The 22,263-nt window shown below is 36.5% G+C and overlaps 1 protein-coding gene across 3 annotated transcripts in view; it reads left to right on the top strand.

Moving 5' to 3' along the window:
• cactin (cactin, spliceosome C complex subunit) overlaps nt 1-22,263 on the top strand; it is a 213,488-nt gene that overhangs the window by 172,631 nt on the left and 18,594 nt on the right. For all 3 annotated transcript variants that reach the window (XM_090378432.1, XM_090378436.1, XM_090378428.1), the window contains 3 exons: nt 2,948-3,135; nt 5,988-6,156; nt 13,754-13,915. In XM_090378432.1, coding sequence (XP_090234558.1) covers nt 2,948-3,135; nt 5,988-6,156; nt 13,754-13,915 — 519 coding nt within the window. The remainder of the gene's footprint in view (nt 1-2,947; nt 3,136-5,987; nt 6,157-13,753; nt 13,916-22,263) is intronic.

Here is a 22,263-nt window from a genome sequence, read left to right as displayed (position 1 = left end):
AATGCAGTTCACTAGCTAATATTTCCAGAGGAATTATTCTGGATTTTTTATCAAATGAGCACCAGACCAAAATCGGACTAATTAGTACTTCCGCATCCTAGGATGAACTGACTAATTAGAACTCCAGCATCTGTGATGAAACGTCATGCACACCGATATCATTTGCTACAGCAGTAATATAAAGAAACGAAGCAAAATATTGTAACAGAGCTATAATGCAAAATAATGTTAGAAAGTAAAAATGCAAAATATTGTTCTCTAAAACAATTGCAGTTTCGGCATCCTAGGATGAAGCTGACTTAGAGCTGCAATGCTGTTTTTTTATTATTATTATTATTATTTATTTATTTTGTGTTTTTGTCTGGGCGGCTCCTAGAACAAAAGTTCATCTCGGCCTCGTTGCTCTGTTCAGTTTTTACGCATTGTCAGGGTAAGGCCCGTGTGTGTCGTGAAAAAAAAAAAAAAATCATCCCGCTTAGGAATATCCCATGTTGGATTCAGACGTGAAAAGGAAGGCGAGAGAGAGAGAAAAAAATTTTTCATCCCGCACGGGAGAAAATGACAGGAAAGAAAAACTTTGTGAGCTTATGTGTGTGTTCTGTATTGTGATGTTGTATTTGGGCATTTTGGCTACCTGGAAGCAGTGATCACCTGGACGACTGCCTCCAGGTACTCGTCCCTAGCAGGAGGGCAAGGTCTCCCCCACTATTTGCATGCCCTCCTCCCTAGGGAACTAGTTTCCCTAGGGAGAAGGGAAACTAGTTCCCTCTCTTCATCTTATACATCTTATTCTTCCCTCTCTTCATCTTATACAAGTTTTTCTTTCCCTAGGAAAGAAAAACTTGTATAAGATGAAGAGAGGGAAGGAGAAAAGAGTAGCACTATCCCGGCCCAGGGAAGCCCCAATCCAGGATGGGTTGCTAGAACAACACAAGAAAAAAAAAAATAATAATAAAATAAAATAAATAAATAATAATAAATTTTAAATAAAATAAATGAAAGTTAGCGCTCTGGACATTTGACAATCTCTTGGCCTTCTCCCCACCAAAAGGGTATTTTTATCTCTCTCTCTCTCTCTCTCTCTCTCTCTCTCTCTCTCCCCCCCCCCTAGGGTCGGACTAGAAAGGGTGGACTCTCTCCCCTAAGGAGTTTTTTTCTCCCAAGTGAAATAAGGGAATTGGAAATTTCAGGAAAATGAACCCTGTTTTTCTTCATTCGGTGAACAGCTACTCTGTCAGTGCAAGCGAGCTGACTTTATTACAGTTGCAGCTGTAATAGTCAGAATGGAATTCAAGCATTGAAACACATGACATTTTATGGTGAATTTTTCGGGCGTTGTGTGATAATGAAAATTCAATTTTTCTCTTGGAATTTTTTGATGATATCAAATGTATACCAAGGAAATATTCAAGTATTCAATAACAATCACAATTTCCCAATCCCTCACTAAGAGTAACGGATTGTTCTCAAAATCTGTTACTAGCAGCGCATTTTTTTTTTTTCTTTTTTTTCATTTGTACACTGGGTGAGATGCATGTGAAGTTCCTTCGACATAAGTTTTCGAAGTTTATAACACAGCTATGAATAGAAATATTTTCTTGAAAGCTCGTAAGAAGATCAAATATACATCCATGAAACTGCTGTTCCGATTTAGTCCTCTAGAAACAATTACAATAAAGCGAACTTTTTTTTTTTTTTTTTTTTATGAAATGCGCATTGTGGCGATCAGGTTTATGACAGTTTTTATTTTCCTTCCGTTTCCAGTATAGCTTCCAATAGATGAATTTCCTTGATTTTTTTGTTAGTAGATACAAATACATACTGAAGAAAATAAAGAAGATATTTTTGTTCTCCAAAACCAATTCATTGCAATTCTTTCGTACAACAATTACGAAAAGCAGTAAAGCAACCGTTGTGAGAGAACCATGCAAATTAGTGTTCGCAAGTAATGATGCTCAACTGTTTGTTTTCCACGAAAGTTGTTTACTTTTTTACTTTCTCTTTGGATCACCTTGTTAACGCTAATGACGTAAGCTTGACCAGTCAATTATCTCTCTGCGTGTGCTGATTCGTTTTAGCCAGAAGCGCCGAGTGATGTGCAAATTTTTGAACTAATGCTGTAACGTGTTTTATTTTCAAAGCTTGGATCTTGCTTTGCCGACATCAAAATTTAATAAATTGAAATGTGATCGTTCATTTTTGCTGTTTTAGAGTGAATTAATAGTTTTTGCTGAGCACTAAAGCTAGGAAATCAAAGAATATTTCATTTATTTCATTATAAATTTGATGAATTTGAAGTACTGGTCAAGTCATCAAATACAGACGGGATATGAGAGATGTGGTATCATTCAGATATAAGGGATACATAATTTGGATATGTGGAATACGTGTACAGAAAGGACAGGTGGGGGGATTTATCCTCTTTGTTAAGAAGAATATAAAATTTAAGACAGAGCAACTAGACTGACTTAACATTGTGCACTGAGAAAACAAAAAGGAAAGGAGGAGTGTGTTATATGGGGGGGGGGTTCAAAACAAAGATTTGTATTCACCCCAAAGTAGTTGTGAAGAAGGGTGAAACAAACGGCAAGTATTCATACTTCTACCAAGATGGGGGGGGGAATCTACCAAGTATCATCTCAGAAATATATCATATATCTCCTGCAGTTTGCAAGGGATTCTTATACTCCAAAGTGAACAGAATGGTTTTCCACTGAACTCAAAATGAAATAATAAAAACTGGTAGAGGTCAGTGATCCCAAGCCAGTGTCCTAAATCTTTGATGTATTAAGAGATTGTTATATCTATTAACTGAAACATTTCTAAAACTCTATTCACATTAGAACTCTAGTATTAGTGACAATTAGAAAATCAACTTTTGTATTTCTGTGAATTCAGTTTTATTGTGAACAGAGGTTTTACAAGTTTGATTTTTCTCCCCCTTTAGCAAGGTGTGGAAAGTGGTCCACTGTTCCCCTGTGTTTCACTTTCACCTCAGAATAAAATTGTGCAATACAGAGAAGACTCTCCTGTTGGTGGGTTGAGCCATGTTATAATTAAAAAAGAACCTGAAGAAGCAGTTCCATCAACGTCAAAAGCAACTGAAAATCCATCAGCCGGTATTACTTTAGAAGAGTAAGTTTTTAATTTCTTTTCTTTTCATTTTGCTTTTTCTGTATTAAACTGTTCAGTGCCATGCCTGAATATATTCTAGGTGACAGCCCAGTGTGTTTGGTGCCATTCCTGATTGTACTTGCTTCAGCAGTAGTTTGTATTTTTGATCAAAAAATGGCAATACCCATTTGCTAAGCACAACTGATATAGTTATGTAAAGGGGAGGAATTCTGCTCACCGAAACAGGTCTCAGAAAAACATTGATATATGGACTTCTACTTAAAATTTGTAAATGAGTTGGAAGTAGGTGCAAACAATTTTGAGACAGTGAATATAGTGTTGGAGGATGCATTATAATTTTAATTTGTATGTGGTTCTAACAATAGTGGAGCAGATCAAATGTCTGGTGATGAAGTAGACTGATATTTGTGTATCAGATGAGGTTCAGGACATCTAGTGAACTCTAAACTAGTAATAATTGGTGATATCCTTACTGCATGATACCTGTGTGAATTGACTATTTATGACTTTGTGTGAAAACTGTGCTTTACTTGAGCCTTTTCTTGCAGTTGCCTACTTTTGCCTGTATGCTTACCACATATATTCCAGCATATAAAATCCTAAACTTGAATTAAAGGCACATGCTGAGGGTTAGAAAGGCATGATTTAATGCTGGTATACAAGGTGCAGCTATTAAATAATGAGACTGTGTGTATAGCTATTACACCAAGTGCCACCCATGAAACAAAACCACAGCAGTTGACCTTGAACCATTCCCTAGTTTTCTGCCAAGTCATATTCCAACACACATTCATTTTGCAGCGAGACAGGTTTTCATTACCTTGAGTTTCTGCAATTTGCTGAAAAAATGACAGACAAAAGAATTGAACAATGAGTCAACTTCAAATTTTTAAAAAAACTGAAGAAAACACCAATAAAAAGAAGAGAGAATGTGGAAGACAATGAATGACCAGGCCTTCTAGTGTCCATGAAAATTGATAAAAATGTGGACTGGGTATGAGCATTGATTAGAAGTGATCGTTGTTTAAGCATTAGAATGGTTGCATCAGAACTCAGTATGGACAAAGTAACACGTATACAAATTTTAACTGAAAATTTAGGAATGAGAGGGTTTGTGTCAAAATGGTGCCAGAAATTTTGAATGAAGATTAAAAAATGAGAAGACTTCAAGTTTATGAAGATATTCTGAAAAAAAATTGCAGAAGATCCAGACTTTCTGAATACTGTAATTACTTGCAAAAAAAATACCATTAATTTCATATGTATACAGTAACAGTGAATATGTAAACAACTCGGGCTTCAGCTGACTCCAGAATAAACAGGAATTTATTATTTATTTTGTTCAGTATTTCATTATGCAAATGGTGAGAACCTATGCAGCTTAATATGTAGTCATCTGCTGTAATTACACACACTGAAATGCTATCTACGACTCTAATGGAAACAAATTGACTGTACCATGTGAATAGAAGCTTGGCGAGTATGGGAAATAGTCTGTGCTGATATGTGTACGCCGCCATATATTATATGTGATGTGCATTTAGTTGGCTGTCTCCAGCCTGTCACTATGCAAATGTACCAGTAATGACAGAAAAGAGACAATATAACTAGCCTGAACAATGATGATAAATAACTGCACACCTCATGCAAGTTTCTGTTTATCAATTCAGCAAAGTGCTCTGGAATGTTTTACATTCCAGAGCACTTTGTAGCAGGATTATTCAATATACCCTGCATTGGATGAGGTATCACAGCAGACAGTTGACTTGACATTCCTTCCTGACTACATGTTACAGAAATTATCTCATCTAGTGTGGTGACACTGTGTTTGGACAGCAGATGACTGAAAGGTGCAGTGGGCAGATTAATAGTATTTACTTTTGCACCATGCCAGTGAAAGGATGTGTATGTGCTGATGACAACAAGAGGCCATGGACCCCATGTGCATGATGCAGACAATGCAGGCTAGTAGTGGCATTGCCTTGTAAATATTTTTCTGGGATATGTAGGTCTTCTTATACACGTGCAAGAGTGTTTGATAGTGGAGACCTGTGCGGCATCAGTGCTGACCACATACACATGCTCTTCAGTTATAGTGATACATTTTCCTGGAGGATAATGCACTGTGCCACCAGGAAAGATGCTTGCAGGAATCTTTTTATTAAATACTTTTTAAGGGAAAGCCCTGGAAGGTCTGACGTTTGATATTATGTAGATGTTCTTATTTGAATGTCCTTTCAGTGTATGTGTGTGCATGTAAAACACACACACACACTGCCAACGAGTAATTTGTGCCTTTTAATTTTCAAAGTAGAAAATTAAACTAAATTAATACAGACTCAATTACTATAGAAAAATTTATCATAATACAGTTATACATGACATATGTGGACATAGAGCCATTACATGACAAGTAATAATAAAAAATATTTTTAATTGTCAGTGGAAAGTTTTTTGTCATTCTTTTTTATATATTAGCTTATGTAAATCCAAAAGTAAATGCTTTTTGAACATCACATTTGAACTAGTAATTTTTTTGATTGTTAGAGCTGGACTGCAAAGGGCTAAAATCAATCTTTTAACTCAACTGATCTTTAAAATCAAAAATAATTATTGTTATTAAGAAAAAACTTGAGGAATTCTTTTATAATATTCTTTATAATAACACAAAATGAAGTATTTTACTTGATTCATAACATATAATAGCTGTGATGACAAGACACTGACATTATTATGTTAATTGCAATAATAATTTAATAAGAATGCATTTTTAAAATTTCAGTTTAACATTTCATGTAATCATTGATAATAACATAAAATGCTTTTTCTTTTTATTTATGTGATTAATTTAGGAATGATCCTCAAAAGGTTTGGGAGGAAGAATACATTGCTGGTGGTTATAGTCCACAGCTTTTGAGCATTGATTCTCTGGAACCAGGGACTCTACTCGTGGATCGAGAAGAAGATTTTCAAAGGATTGAATATGCCCGTCGCAGGTTGATAGGGACTGGATCTGTGGAAGTGAGTAATCTTGAAGGGTTCTAATTTCTATATTCTAATGAATATAAATCTTTAAATTCAAATTACATCCATAAATTTTATAAAATGTGGCATGTAGCATAATATGATATAGTGTGTTCCAGAAATTTTGTTGGTATCATTGAGGATACATTAAGGGAATTACCTTAAATGACTTCAGTGGTTGTGTTTGCACTAATGTCAGCAAAATAGGAGTAATATAGATATGTGTGTATCTGCTAATATGGGTCATAGTAATGCCTGCACTCATCTCAATAGTTCTTCCTATTTGTGCTGCAACAGCTGATATTGATAAAATGTTCTGGTAGTGATTATTTCAGTAGTTGTGACAGGGTAGAAGATTCTTAACTATGTTTACACCAATGTCAGCAACCTTGTCAATAAAATGAGTCAACCCTAACTCCTGGTTAGGACAGCTAACACTGACATAATAGGACTAATGGAATTGTAGTGCTGCTCTGGAGTAGGGGATGATGAGTTTCATTATGGTATGTAAAATGTAATTCGGAAGAAAATGTAAAATAGAAGGGGTAGTGTAGTAATGCTTCTTATTAAAAGCAGCACGAGTACAACAAATGCATGTGCAGTTTCAGAAATTATGCATACTAGTATAGAATCTGTGTGGCATTAGTTGGAAATGAAAGTTTAAAGAGATCCAATAAAATTAGAATGTTTTGTTCCCATGGGGAACAAAATTTTTAAACCAACTGGATGATTACTATTTATATAAGTGCATTAGGGAGAGTGCTAGGGGAAAGAATATTCTAGACCTAATCATCACCCAGTGACAGGTGACATCATAGGGCTGACAGTACAAGAACCATTAGAAGGAGTAGCCGCAGAGTTTTAAGTTGGGTGATGAGGAGAGTGGTAGCAATTGTTTAAGGCAAAGGAATAAGTTTTAATTTTAGGAGAGGAGATTATGAGAGCTTGAGTTGTTACATGGTCTCCATCAATGGGAAAATAACACACTAAGTGAAAATTCATTAGAATTATGGTATATCTTTTAAAGCTGTAGTCAGACTCCTTAAAATTTTATATACCATTAAGAAAAAAAATGTAGCATGAGATAAATGAATTAAATTGAGCTTGCCAGTCTATTAGAGCAAATAAAAAAAAGATTGCATGGGACAGTTACAGAGCAATGGAAAGTACTAATCCTATAGCAGTAGTTGCAAGTTGATCTGTAATAGTACCGCAGAAAGGGTAAGGCCGGCAAAGGCAGATTAGTATTAGCATTAGTAGAGACATATGATGCAAGAAAACAAGATTATACAGCATCAGCCAAAAAAAAAAAAAAAACTTCCCATTTCACCCATCCATTTGTTCCAAATGTTTGTCTACTACTGCCTTGAATTTATTTAACTTATCAACCTCCACAATGACAGATGGAAGTTTGTTCCACAGCAATCACAAACATTCTCTCAGATAGGCCAGACAAGCTGTGCTTGCCTCCTAGGAGTCTAAAATTCTGATGGAACTGATATTCGGGTGATACACTCAAGTCAAGTGGACCCAATTTCAGCAAAGTCCAGATGGTCTGTGAGAGCCAAATCCTTTGCTTGTACCTTCACATGGTGGGACTGTTAGTAATCCTGGGTATAACCCCCATATGCAAGCACACTGTGGTGACTACCCAGGTTTCAACCAACGTAAGCAGGGGTAGAGATGTGGCACTCACACCACACAGAGGAATGCCACCCCTCTATGTTGCCAGGCAATACTAGGTGATAAATGACTCACAGCTACGACCACTATGCTTATTGCAGGTTTGAAGTGGTGGAACCCATGTTTAGTCTCCAGTGCTAAGTTCCGGTCAACCCTTTCCCATCTCTTCCATCATGCAATATGATTGATGTCTTTTGAGGTTATGATAAACACCATGGTGAGATCCAAACTTCCTTACATTTAGAGGTTACAGCTCTAAATGGTCTCAATTCTAATCTCAAAGATGTCTATTTCCACTTGAGTCTGCCAAACCCCCATGTACTTTTTCCTGACAGAATGTAATCTCAGTTATCGGTTGATTCAACCACTTCTCATCTCGGTTGCTCAAATTAATTGCTGTATGATTCCTTTCACCTCAAAGGTGGTACTTGTGCATGTGTCCATTCTGAAATTTCCTGTCAGAGACTTAGGTAATTTGGAATCTCCTCTTTTCGATCTTCTCTGGCTTAAAATCTCTCTACCTCATTCTGTAAAATTCATCTATTGTCTCTACCTTTCTCCCAACTCCACTAATCACTTGGAACTCTTTAATTTCTTCTCTTTCTAACTTGACTTTCTCCAGTCCAACTTTCCTAACAGTGAGGTAATGTTCACAACTCCAGCTGGCTTCCGTTTTCTAGTCACAATGATCCAGCTGGTCGAGCTGCTGAGGCTTTTGCAATTACTAATGACCTTGCACAGATTGTTCATTTACCTACAAGAATGCCGGACAGTCCTAACCATACAGCCAATGTGCTTGATCTTTTTCTCACAAACAACCCTTTGAAGTGAGTGGTCCTTTAGGCACCTCAGATCATAACTTGGTGATTGTCTCTTCTCTCATGGCTATTCCCAACCTTGTGTTTGGCATTACAAGAATGCAAAATGGGATGACCTGCGAGATTTCTTTTCCTTTGTCGGATTACTGTTTCAAAGCTTCTGATGTTAACGTTTGCTCAGATCGTGTCAGTGAAATTATTCTTGTAGGAATGGGATCCTTTATTCCATACTATACTTTAAAATCTCATCCTTTATCTAAACCTTGGTTTTCCAATAAATGTGCTAAGGTTGTTCAAGAGAAGAATGTTGCATATCGTGATTAGCTTGCTTCCAATTCTTCAGTTTCATTTTCTGCCTACACCAAAGCTCGCAACAATTGTAAAGCAGTTATTAATCAGTCCAAACTAGATTTTGAACAGGCTAAGAGTAGAAAACTTGCTTCTTTCCCTAATGGTAGTCGAGCATTCTGGTCTCTCACCAAACCTATTGGCCACAATTTTTGCCCATCTCTGTGCCCATTTCTGTCAAAACCAGATGATTCTATTGTCGTTTCAGCCAAGGGTAAAGTCGACCTGCTAGCATCCCATTTTTTTTCCAACTCATATATTAATGATCTTGGTAAAACACCTCCCACCATTCCCAACATGCTCAGTTCGATGCATCCTGTGGTCTTCCGTCAAAAGGATTTTGACGAATCTTGATGCTAACAGAGCTCCAGGTCCTGATGGTATTTCTCCACTTGTTCTCAAAACCTGTGCTCCTGAACTTCTGTTCTTTGTCGCCTTTTTTCACTTTCTTATTCCAAAGGTGTTATTCCTTCTGCTTCGAAATTTGCTCATATCCAGCCAGTTCCTAAAAAGGGTGACAAATCACTCCCATCCAATTATTGTTCCATTGCAATTACTTCTACTCTTTCTAAAGTAATGGAGAAAACAATTAACTGTCAACTCTTAAACTGTCTAGAAACCTTCCGTCTGATCAACGATTGCCAGTATGGATTCTGTCAGTGTCGATCCACTGGTGATATTCTGGCTTGTATTACCCATTTATGGACAAATTCAGTGGAAAAGTTCAGTGAAACACAAGCAGTTGCTCTTGACATCTCAAAGACTTTTGATCGTGTTTGACCTAAAGGTCTTCTAAACAAGCTTCCATCTTATGGTTTGCCAACTGTTTTTTGTAATTGGTTATCCAGTTTTCTCTCTGATCGCTCACTGAATTTGATGGTAGATGGCTCTTTGTCTTCTGACTTTTCCACTAATGCCAGTGTCCCCCAAGGTTTCGTTCTTTCCCCCACTCTTTTCCTCTTGTAGGCCTTCTTCCATTGACCGGAAATCCTATCCATAGTTTTGCTGATGATATCACATTGCATTCCACTTTCCAGTTTGAGAAACCTTGCTTTGCTCAATCAGCTTCAACTTCTTGAATATCCGCTACCAATTCCTTAAATGCCAATCTTCGGGTAATCTCCGGTGGGGCAAAGAGAACTTAGTTGATTTCAATCCTTCTAAAACTCAGTCCTGTCTTATATCTCGCAAAAAAGGATTCTTCTGCTCCTATGCTTATCTTTGGTGACACTCCGATCATCTAGGCAAGATGATATATCCCTTTTGTGATTACCTGACTTCTAATATCTCTCTCTCTCTCTCTCTCTCTCTCTCTCTCTCTCTCTCTCTCTCGGCACAAGCACATTAAATATTGCTTCCTCTGCATCTAAAAAACTTTTTGATTTTCTCTTTTGCTCTTGGTGTTACCTTTCTCCCAAACAGCTGTTCACTCTGTACAAATCGGAAATCCCCCCTACCCTACCATGGAATATTGTTCTCGCATCTGAGGTGCTGACCGGGCTAGCTAGGTGGGTAAAGTGCTTGCCTGGCAACTCAAAGGTCACGGGTTCGAATCCTGCCTCAGGCTTGGATCACATTAAAATGCAAAAACTTTGGGAGGTGCATTATGCCCACAGAAGCCGATGCGCCAACAACAAAGACACAAAAAAAAAAAAAATCTGGGATGGTACCCCAAAACCTCTCTTAGGCTTCTCGATTCCATTCAGAAGAGGGCAGTTAGGTTAAAAATCTCTCTTAGGCTTCTCGATTCCATTCAGAAGAGGGCAGTTAGGTTAATTAATGACTCATCTCTAACAGAGTCTCTCCACTCTCTGTCCAATAGACGTCGTTCTGTTTCTGCTGCATGCCTTTTCTACAGATACTTCCATGGGCACTGTTCTTCTGAATTGGCTTCAATAATTCCCGCTCTCTCTTTCAAAACAGTCCAAACAAGTGCCACCACCAGCCAACATCCATTTACTGTCCAACTTCCAACTCACAGAACCAACTTTTCATCTTCCTTATTTATTGATTCAAGTGCCATTTTCTGGAACAACCTTCCTTCATGCATATTTCCTGAAAATTACAGGAAATGTCTTCCCAACCTCTAAACCATGCACGGTACTAAGTACTATAGGTTGTAATACCTCTTGTGTTTGGGGTTTTCATAAAAAAAAAATCGACTACCTGCTGGCTAAAGGCAAATTTCTCCACATCTGTTCAACAACTGGTTGTAGTTTATGCTGCCTCTGATTTGTAATCAGAGCAAGAGGAAGAATCCCATCAGAATTGAGCTGCTCAATCCATTCAAAGCCTTATACACCTCAATCAGATCGCCTTGCAGGTGCCTACTCTCCAGACATTGCAATTTGGAAAACTTACGTCTTTCTTTGTAAGAAGATTATGAGAAACATCTGGATAAAAGAGCAAAGAACGGGGACAAGGAGTGTTTTTTTTTTTTTTTTTTTTTTTGTTTCCCCAAATACTAAGAAGAGAAGCATGAATCTGATCAGATTCTTGTATGATGGGTGCAGAAAATTCTTATCTAACATGATCGGTATTGTGGATTACTTGAACTGTTAAGGTTTGTGATGTCAAAATTAGTAGAGTTCACAATCAACACCAAGGAGAGCTTCTTCAAGGCTACAAGAATAGCCAGGCAAGTTCTAATGCAGCAAAATGTGAAAGGTCTTACAAGGTAATAACAATCCTAAGGTAACTTGCACACTTGGTGGTGTTGAATTAAAAACAGTAGAAGAGGGGAAAAAAAAAAAAAAAAAAAGATTTGGGAGTTGATTCAGTCAGACACAAATTTTTCTGAACAGTGTTGACAGGTGGCAAGGAAAGTCCATTTTGAAAGCATCCAAAGCTGGGCAGCATGCGTGATGAGTGAGATTGGAAAAATTGCATTCATATGAGGAAAGAGTGAATATGTCAATAATAAATTGATAAATAATTTTATTATTTATCAGTTTATTATTGTTTAATTATTTTTATTTATTTTATCTTTTAGTTGACGCAGTTAAAGCCTCTGTCTTCCTTGCCCCATATGCTTAACACACACACACACACACTGAACATTATTGCCACCACACATAACATACAAGGCAGTGTTTCCTGCATTCCACACACTTCATACAATAAGGTGCCTCCATAGCCAGGTGGGCAGGAGCAGCAGTGCGTAGCACACACTTCTTGATTAGACTGGGGTTCGAGCCCATGACCACCAAATACGGAGGATGCGGAAAGGTCAGGGGATGACCACCACATATCCCCGGAGCAATATGGCCTTAGTTGCTAATGCTCCTAAAAACCAAATAACCAACAAACTTCATACAATGTAGTTTGACGTACTTGGTGGCTAATTCATTAAGAAAAATAAGTAGAAATGTGCATTGTTTGAAAAACTGCAAATTTGGTGAAGTTGTAGTTTTACTATTTTTATGTGAAAAAATTGGAAAAAACTGCACTGTGTTGAGTTGGAGAAGGGGTGAAGAAGACAGGTCCTCTGTTGTAAATCTGGAGAGTCTGTAGGTATGTATTACCAGTGGCTAGGAGAGAGAGAAGCATGTGGGACTAGTGGAAAAATTTCAGAATGATTTAGGCAGTCCATAATGAAGTCTCCCATGTTTTTTGAAGACATTTGACAGCAACTGATATCCTCATAAAGTGTTGCAGAACTTTTATGACTTGAAAATGAGCTGCTAAATGGAGCCGAAGACATCAGGCACATAGTTACCATAAAGAATCAGTGGAATCAGTGCAGATGAATTGCTAACTTCCCACAGTGAGTTCGTTACCAGTGATATATTGCTTTTGATTAAACAATATTTTGAGCCCACTCCTGTGAGGGTTTTGAATATTGAAGTCTATGAAGAAGCACTTTCACTACACAGTTGGTCCATGAATTTGCTGGTGGAGTAATGACTTTTCAAAAGTGGGTGCAGTTAACAGGGACTGTGACACTTATGTGGGTATTACAGGCAAATTTAGTGCAAAACAAAAAAAAAAAACCAACTAGTGTGGTGGGCAGTTTTTCATGTTTTAATAATGAGGCCCCATAAATATACATTAATAAGGTACATTATGCATTGAAAAAAAAAAAAAAAATATATATATATATATATATATGCACAGTGTACAAAGCTTACTTCATGTTTTAGTAATTTTCTAATTTTGTTTTTAATAGTAAATAAAATACTGGATATATTTTTACTTAAATTTCACACATAGTGTTTTGCAAAAAAAAAAAAAAAAAAAGAAAAAGTAAAGTGAAAATCTGTTTGCTGTTTGTGCCCCCAACAAGCAGAGAGTTGTCAGGAATACATCTCCATATTAAGTGGAGTTTAACTGTGTGGGTGGGTGGGTGGGTGGGTGGGTGGGTGGGTGGTGTCCCTTGAGTTTAGTGAAACAAGGAGAAAGAGAATTGCTCTTTGTTTTAGAATTGTGATAATCTGTGTATAAAGTATTTTTTCAAGGAAAAGGTTTTTCTGGCTTATTTTTTGATAAGTTGCCCATCATATTCTTGCAGAAATAAATAAATAAATAAAATAAAATGATTTATGTATATCATGAAAAGAATAAAGTAATTTATGAAAGAATTCAGCTATTTGTTTTCTCAAAATATGAAATTTTGAGAAAATGAAAGCAACAGTATATATGAATTTCTTAGTGGTTAGTGTATACTTAGATTTTTAAGTTGGAGAAGTTGATTTTGGTTAATATCTTATTTGTAAAGATATCAAATTTTTTTTTCTTCCTTACAGGATGTACTAACATCAGAAGAGAAGGCATTTGAAAGGGAAGCTAGGAAAGGTATGGATGGTGATGAAGCAGTCTTCAGTGTTGAAGCTCCTGTAGATAAAACATATCTTTGGTCTGATAAATACAGACCTCGGAAACCTCGCTATTTTAACAGAGTTCATACAGTAAGTTAATTTGTAAAAGTGGTTTGTTAATTTTTCTGTTTTAACCTGGCATATTTGGTACTGATTATGTATATAATCAATGCAATACATAAATGTATATATACATACAATCAAGATTAAAACAAATAAACTACATGCCTTAGAAAACAGGCCTTGTGCATCGGGTTGCATATCATCCAAGTTTCTTGCGACGACCGACTGACTGGTCATCACGTGTATGTAATTCTATTCTACCGACACCAGACTCGTGATAAATGAACATGCCCAGCTGACTTTTGCTAATGTAACCATCAGTATATACTGAAGTACACCATTCACCGACTAGCTAATGAAGAGGTGCTATGCCTCAAAAGCTTCTATGTATTTTAACACTTTTATCTTATTGTATTTTAACGCTTTCATCTTATATATATATATCATTTATATATTTTTATAAATTTATTTTAACCAGTTAGTCGGTTTTGCAAGAAACTTGGATGACAAACCAATAGAGTGAAAATATAAATGAACCATACATAACAAAACAAAGATGGGTGGGAGAGAAAAAAGGATATCGCAGAAGGAACACTCCTAAAATAATTTAGAAAGGCCAAAATGTACAATACCAAGATATTTAGAAAATGCCAATTGATTGAAAATTTAGTGGCACTCCTCTGATGGCACCAGATCAAATTATGTGAAATATCACTAAAAAGGAGACAAACACTATCTACAACACTGAACCAACAAAACTAAATAAAGTAAAATGGACTGACCATTATGCTCTAAGTTGATGGAGGACCACAAGTACTAATTTTCTGCAGTACTAATTTTCTTTGATCTTTTTTCTTTTCGTGATAATTTTTCCCTCTTAATTAGTTTTCGTTCTACATATACATATATATATTAAGAAAAAAATAAATAAAACAAATGCCAGTAGCATGCCAAACCAGTAATGCAAAAGTAAAAATAAACCATATGAAATAAAACAAAACAAAAGGGGAGGGAAGAGAAAGGGTATTACAGAAGGAATGCTCCCAAAGTAATTTTGAAAAGCCAAAATATATGATATCAGATAACAAAAATATTTTAGACTATGCCAATTAATTAAAATTTAGTGGTGCCCCATTGATAGCACCAGCTCCAAATTATGTGAAATATCATGGAGACGAAAACTAACTACTGCACTGTATACCCTTTCTGGACCAATAAACCTGAAAATGAAAATAAAAATAAAATAGATTTATCATGGTCAGGGAATCACGGCATTTCGAAAATTAGACAAATTCATGCTTAAACAAACTGATACACAGATTTGATCTGCAAATGCAATGGATTTGAATGATGGTGGTCCCTATGCAGTGAAAAATCATAATACAACAGAACATTCACATGGCAACACCATACCACTGACAAAGTCAGTTGAACCAGAATATACATGAAAAATTAGACTATAGAGGGGGCAGCTATCAAGGGGTGCCACTAAATTTTAATTAATTAACATATTCTAAAATATTTTTGTTATTTTGTGTCATATTTTGGCTTTTCAAAATTACTTTAAGAGAATTCCTTCTGCAGTACCCTTTCTCTTCTCTCCCCCCCCCACGTTTTATTCTGTATGGTTTATTTTTACTTTTGCTCTACTGGTTTGCCATGCTACTAGCATTTGCTTTATTTATTTATTTTTATCTTAATTTACTATAAGCAGCAAACTGGTAGAGGTTTGCAATCTCTTGTCTCGAGGGTGAAGACACCTGTCTCCCCTCTTTTACATAGTGGTGCTATATATCGCATCACATGCCATGATTGTGGCAGCTGCTATGTGGAAGGAACCACCAGAAGGCTCTAGGTTTCACTTCCTCACGGAACATGAAAGGGCCATTCAGCTAGGTGACTCTTCAGTCGCAGAACATTTTTGGTTGATGCAAGATTACCTCAATCCTGGTCATGATACCGAGGTGGTTGACCAATCCTGCCACTACTATCACCGCCTGTGGTTAGGGTCACTATACATAAATGGTTGTCGCAACGTTTTAAACCACAATAGAGGTGTACGGCTATACTCAGTCATCGAGTCTGTAGTGTTAAACATGATAAACGCTGGTAGTCAGTCCATATATGCACCCTGTACCAGAAAAAAATCACCTAATTCTATGTGGTAAATGATTCAGTATCCATGCACACTCTTGCACACTCTTTTTACTTAACATGACCATGCTCTGCCATTCCATTTGTAATGATTTATATTTATGTATGTATGTACTCTACAGCTGAGGAAAAGATTCGTTATCTTGAAAGTTTCTGCTAACAATTTATTAAATACTTAGTTATTGCTCATACTGTATATACTGAATTATTATTTTTTATCCGTGGAACCCAGTGCCACAGGCTTCTTCTATTTTATAAAAAGCTATACTAAGATCAGTTTAGCCTTAATCAAATCATTATCTAACTAACCCATCAGGTTTCTTGACTACTTTTCCTGTTCCTTTTATTTGGGTATGTATATAAGTACATATTGACACCTAGTTGCTACTGTGTTCTGTGGTGGAAAAGACGTATCTATGATTGATACTTGCAGGATGTTTATACATGTATAATGTGCTAGTACACATCATGTATCTGTTTACTTTCATTCTTATCGCTTCATATTGGCTTGATTGTCTCGTATTGGATGAGTGCATATTTATCTTCATTTGTAATAAATGAGATGCTATATGAAATCCATAGTTACCATTCTTTAACTTCCCATTGCTTTCTACTTACTATTCTTATATATATGTCCAGAGCAGTTATTAGCATGGATGGGAAATCACATCCAGATAACCTGAGCTCCAACTGTATATTCTTCAGTTCACTTTCCTAAAACTATCATTTTTCCATACTCTGGGCTATTAGTGTAATATGAGGGCAGGAGTGTGTGTTTCTATCCTAATTACACCTACCTAATTTCACCTCTAGTTAGCTAAACTGCTATACTATTGCTTATATATGCTACAATATAAACAGATTTTATATACATTTCTGCCATTAGCCTTTGTCTACTCTCAACAATAGCTTTTGTCTATTGTCAACAATGGTTTTAGTTTCTTTGTTCATTTTTGTTTTAGCTTTAGTTGCATCGTTCATTTATGTTTCACTATTTTCAGGTCCTGTGTCATGTCAACCTTAAAATTACATGCTGGCAGTCTTTATATCTTCCCTTATAGTTTTGATTTTACATTGTTTCATATATTTTTTTTTTTTTTTTTTTTCCTTCTCACAATACTGTATTTTGATGTAATTCTATTTTGCCCTGGCATCTAATTTATGCTAGAAACAGAGGACACTATGTTGTCATCTTTTCAGGCAATTCTGGTGGTCAACACTTGAAAACGACACTAGGATTGTGCAATATTCAACAATATGCATACATCAAGTATAATAATATTGACTTTTTTCTTTATATATGTATTAATTTTTTTCCCCTACCCTTCTTTCTTCTTTCACACTTTTTACTTACCTATTAACTCTACAACTTTTCTTTATTTACTTCTTGTCACTACTATTATTTACTCACTTATTATACTATTATGGTTGTTTTTATTATACTATTTATTACAATTATTATGTTATTAGGTCCTTTCTGGCTGTCAGTTGCCTTTGTCCATAATCAATTTCCTTTTGTCATATTCCTCCCATTAATATTTACACACACACACACACACACACACACATGTGCGCACGCACACAGTTAATAAGATAGATATTAAGAATTAAAAGAACTAAGAAAGTGAGTGTGAAATGAGGTAAAATGAAACAAAATATAAAGAAATGAAATAAAGCAAAAGCAATTAAAATAAGATGTCATCATCACACAACATCTCACAATCCACTGCAGGATGAAGGCCTCTCCAGCAACTTTCCAGTTCCTTCTGTTTTGTGCAATGGCCATCCATTTACTACCCACAAACTCATGAATTTCATCTGTCCATCTCCGCCGTTGTCTTCCAGGCATAATGCTGTTTTCTTCTAGCTCCTCTTGGGTACCATTCTGTTATTCTCTTAGTCCATCTGTCATCATGTCTTCGAGCTGTGTCCTGCCCAAGACCATTTTAGTTCTTTAGTTTTGATAAGAATGTCCTTTACTTGAGTTTGCTGCCTAATCCACGTGTTTCTCTTCTTATCTAACAGTCTGATTCCCAATATAATTCGTTCCATTCTTGGCTATGTAGTTTTCAGCTTCTCTTCCATTCTTTTGGTGAGTGCCCCAGTTTCACTTCCATAAGTCATGGTGGGGAGTATACATTGGTTCATTATTTTATGTTTCTGACAAAATGAGATATTGCTCTTCAGTATGCGACTATATTTCCTGAATGCTATCCATCCAAAATTTATTCTTCTCTTGACTTCCAGACATTTATCATTATAGCTAATGACTTGTCCCAGATTAGTATATTTGACTCCACCTTTTCAATTACTGCTCTTTCAATCATTATATCCCTTTCTATGGCAAACTTTTCATCATTACTTTTGTTTTAGCCATATTCATCTTTAGTCCAAAATCCTTACTAACTGTGCATAACTGATTAAGATTTTCTTCTAATTCTTTGGGATCATGGCTTATGACCATAATGTCATCTGCAAATCGTAAATGGTTTAGGCACTCTCCATTCACATTGACTTCTTGAATCCTTTCTGCGACCAGTCTAATCTTCTGAAAGCTTCCTCAAGGGCAGCAGTAAACAGCTTCAGAGATATTGTGTCTCCTTGTCGAACTCCTTTCTCGATTTTAAATTTGCTACTGTCTTTGTCTAGTCTAATAAAGGAGGTAGCGTTCTCATATATTTTCTTCAAAATCATAATATATGGGGTATCTGTGCCTTGTCTTTCCAGTGCCCAAAACATTGCCTTATGCTGTATGGAGTCAAATGCCTTTTCATAATCCACAAATGCCAGGCATAATGGTGTTTTATATTCATTTGCTTTCTCCATTAGCTGTGATATTACGTGAGGGTTGAAAATCCTGTCCTAAAGCCAGCTTGCACTTTTGGTTGATTCTCATCAAGTATTCTTTCTAATCTGTTAGTAATGACCCTTGTGAAAAACTTGTAGATGTGGGATAAGAAGCTAATTGGTCTATAATTTCTGATTTATCTCCTTTCTTATGCAGCAATGGTTGCATTAGTCCTTCCACTTTTTAGAAAAGGCATCACACCTTTTCTAATGCATTTTGTGAAGTCTTGCCAGTTTTTGTGCCATGTCTCTTCCTCCCAATTTTAATAACTCTACACTAACTTCATTGCCCCCCCCCCCCCCCGGGCCTTTCTGATTCTTCATTTTCTTCAATGCATGGTCTACTTCATTAGGAAGGATATCGGGTATGTCGTATGTGTTACTAATTTGTGATCCATCTTCCCCACTGCTGGCATCATTCCCTTGCTCCTTGTATAATTCTCTATAGTAGTCTTCTGCTATTTAAATTATGCCTTCTCTACTATTTATAAGTACACTATCGCCTGTTATTCAGTTTCAATATCATTTGTCTTTCTGTATTACTGCTCATGGCTGCTGATTTAAGTTCTTTGTTTTCCCTTAATGCTTGTTCTACTTTTCTTGTGTTAAATCTTCTTATGTCCTCTCTGAGTCTCTTTTTAATGGCTTTGCATAACTCGGTATACTCTGTTTTCTCCTTGTCAGTTTTTATCTTGCTCTTCATTTGTCGTCTTTGGTTCATCATGACAAGTGTTTCTTGACTAATTTTTTTTCTTTGAATTTCTTTTTACCTATAGGTTTCTTGGGCTTTATCACTTTCAGAAAGTTGTAATATTCCTCATCGATATCTTGGTCCTGAGCAGTCTGCAGAAGCTCAAACTTGTTCTTAAGTTCCGGTAAATACTGCCTTTTCTCCTCTTCTGTTATCTCAAAGACCTTCGTATTATTTACTCATCAGTTTTTTCCTTCCTTTTCTTACATCTATATCAAATGCGCATCTTACCATTCTGTGATCACTTCCAACATTTACCTTGTTCAGGATGGTAACATCATTCACGATATGTCTTCTGTTAGTGATGATCAAGTCAATTTCATTAGTTGTTAATCCATTTGTGCTCTTCCATGTCCACTTTCTGTTCACCCTTTTCTTTAAAAAAGTGTTCATTACTGACAATCCTCGAGATTCTGCAAATTCCACAAGTCTTTCACCTCTTTCATTTCTTTCATCAATTCCAAAATTTCTTATAGTTCCCCTTTCTGCACTGTTTTGTCTTTTTCCAACCTTAGCATTGAAGTCCCCCATAATGATAGTGTAGTGGGTTTTCTGCTCATTTAGAAGACCCAATTTCGCTGTACATTTCTTCAACCTCTTCATCATCATGGCTCGATGTTGGTGCATAAATCATTATGACCTTTAGCTTGTACCTCTTAGAAATCCTGAGAAGTAGTCTTGACACCCTTGGTGATGTACTTTTGAAATTCAAAATGTTTTTTTATATCTTTATGGACCAGAAAGCCAACTCCACCTTCTCTCCTTTCCCTGTTTCCATTGGTGTATAGCAGATTTCCACTTGATAAACTTATAAGTTATTCACTTCTTCTTGTTGTTTCAGCCAAACCGATGATATTCCAATTCACATTTTTTAATTCCTTTTCCAACTCTAATATCCTGTCTTCACCAATGAGCGATCTTACGTTGTAACAGGCCAAGTTCAGTTTCCGTGCATGGCAGCCTGGTCATACCCAGAGATTCTTAGCACCCTCTGCTTTGACTCTGATTCTCTCACTGCTCTAAGAGCGGGATTGAAAGCCACTGGGGACGGAGGGCCATTTGTTTCGTCGTGCTGGAGGGTTTGATCTTTTGCTCTTCACGCTGACCAGGCATCTTGAAGAGAACCACTCTACGCGTTCGTTGCCATCTAAGTGGCATAACAGGGCTTACCATCGAGAAGGTATGCATGAGCGGATTTTAGGGAGGCAGGCCAACCGTACTTCTCCTAAATCTTCTGAGATAGAAAGATATTGGATCCATTAGTGTTTTAGACTGAGTGTCTGATAACACAAAGAATGCCTGTTCCTCTCTAAGCCCCAAGATAACATATTTCCGTATAACTCAATTTCAATGTCTTAATCAGACGTCATCCATCAAAATTATGCGAAAGAAGGCAATATGTAGACCTCTGTTTCTGACATGGTCTGTAAGCTTGGGAAAATGTGAAATGAATTTGAATTTAGCGGCAAAAATAGGTCCAAATAAGGTATGCCAAAAATTATGTAGAGCATACAGATCATGAATGACTTTACAGAGGTGGGTAAAGAACAGAACAATTGAAGTAATGAAGATAAAGAAAAAGCAAATGGATGAGTGAGTAAGGAATGTACCGTGTTTTGCAGAAAATGATTAAGATAGTCTGTTGCACTAGTGGTTCCAAGTGTTAGGAACCGGAAGTAATAGATGTAAAAATATATATAATTATAAAGGGGGGAAAACGTACACGTGCTTACGCACACGCACACGCACACACACACACACACACACACACACACACACACACACACACACACACACACACACACACACACACAGAGGATAGGTGAGAATTTTTAATGACATAAAAAGCAGAGCAAAAAAACAGAAGCTAAAACTTTGTTAAAGTGAAAGACAGGTTGGGTGAAGGAAGGAGGTAAACTCTTGATGTTGCTTTATTATATACTTAACATACACAGTGTGGCAATTAAATAACAAGTCTGCATTTAGTATTAATGTAAGAGGCCAAAATAGTACATGATTAGATCTGCTAGAGTGTGCTCTTTCCAACGAGTGCAAGTTGAAACTTGTCCAGTCAGTAGTTCGTGATTTATGACAAAGAGTAATAGTAGTTTTGTGCATGTCGTCAGAAAATTGAAAATGCTTCAAAGAGTAGTTATCAAATTTTATTGTAAATTGGGAAAAAGTGCTATGGAAACTTTAATGATTTAAAAAAAGTTTATGCTGATGAATGTTTGTCTTGACTATGGGTTTCTCGTTTTCGTAAAGGATGTGAGTTATTAGAGGTTGATCCCCAACTGATCTCTGTTTGGTCGGCCAGCAATTCATGAAGCAGTTTTTGGCAAAAAAGAAATTGACTCCAGTCATCGAGCCCCCCCCCCATATTCTTCGGATTTGGCTCCCACAGATTACATTTTGTTCCCAAAATAAAACAGCCATGAAAGGGATGATACAGGACATCCACGCTGCAGTGACTGACCAGTTGAAAGTGGTACCAGAAGAGGAGTTCCAGAAGTGTTTTCAAAACTTGTATAAAAGATGTAAACAGTATGTACACACTGGAGGTGATTACTTCGAAAATATAAAACTATACTTTGCCGTTAGTGTAATTTCCCTTTATTATTTA

The sequence above is a fragment of the Mastigoproctus giganteus genome, chromosome 1 (genome assembly GCF_048544385.1).
Source record: "Mastigoproctus giganteus isolate SK-2022 chromosome 1, ASM4854438v1, whole genome shotgun sequence".
Classification (NCBI taxonomy): Eukaryota; Metazoa; Arthropoda; class Arachnida; order Uropygi; family Thelyphonidae; genus Mastigoproctus; species Mastigoproctus giganteus.
The sequence above is the reverse complement of the archived record's forward strand: the minus strand, read 5'-3'. Positions and strand labels throughout refer to the sequence as shown.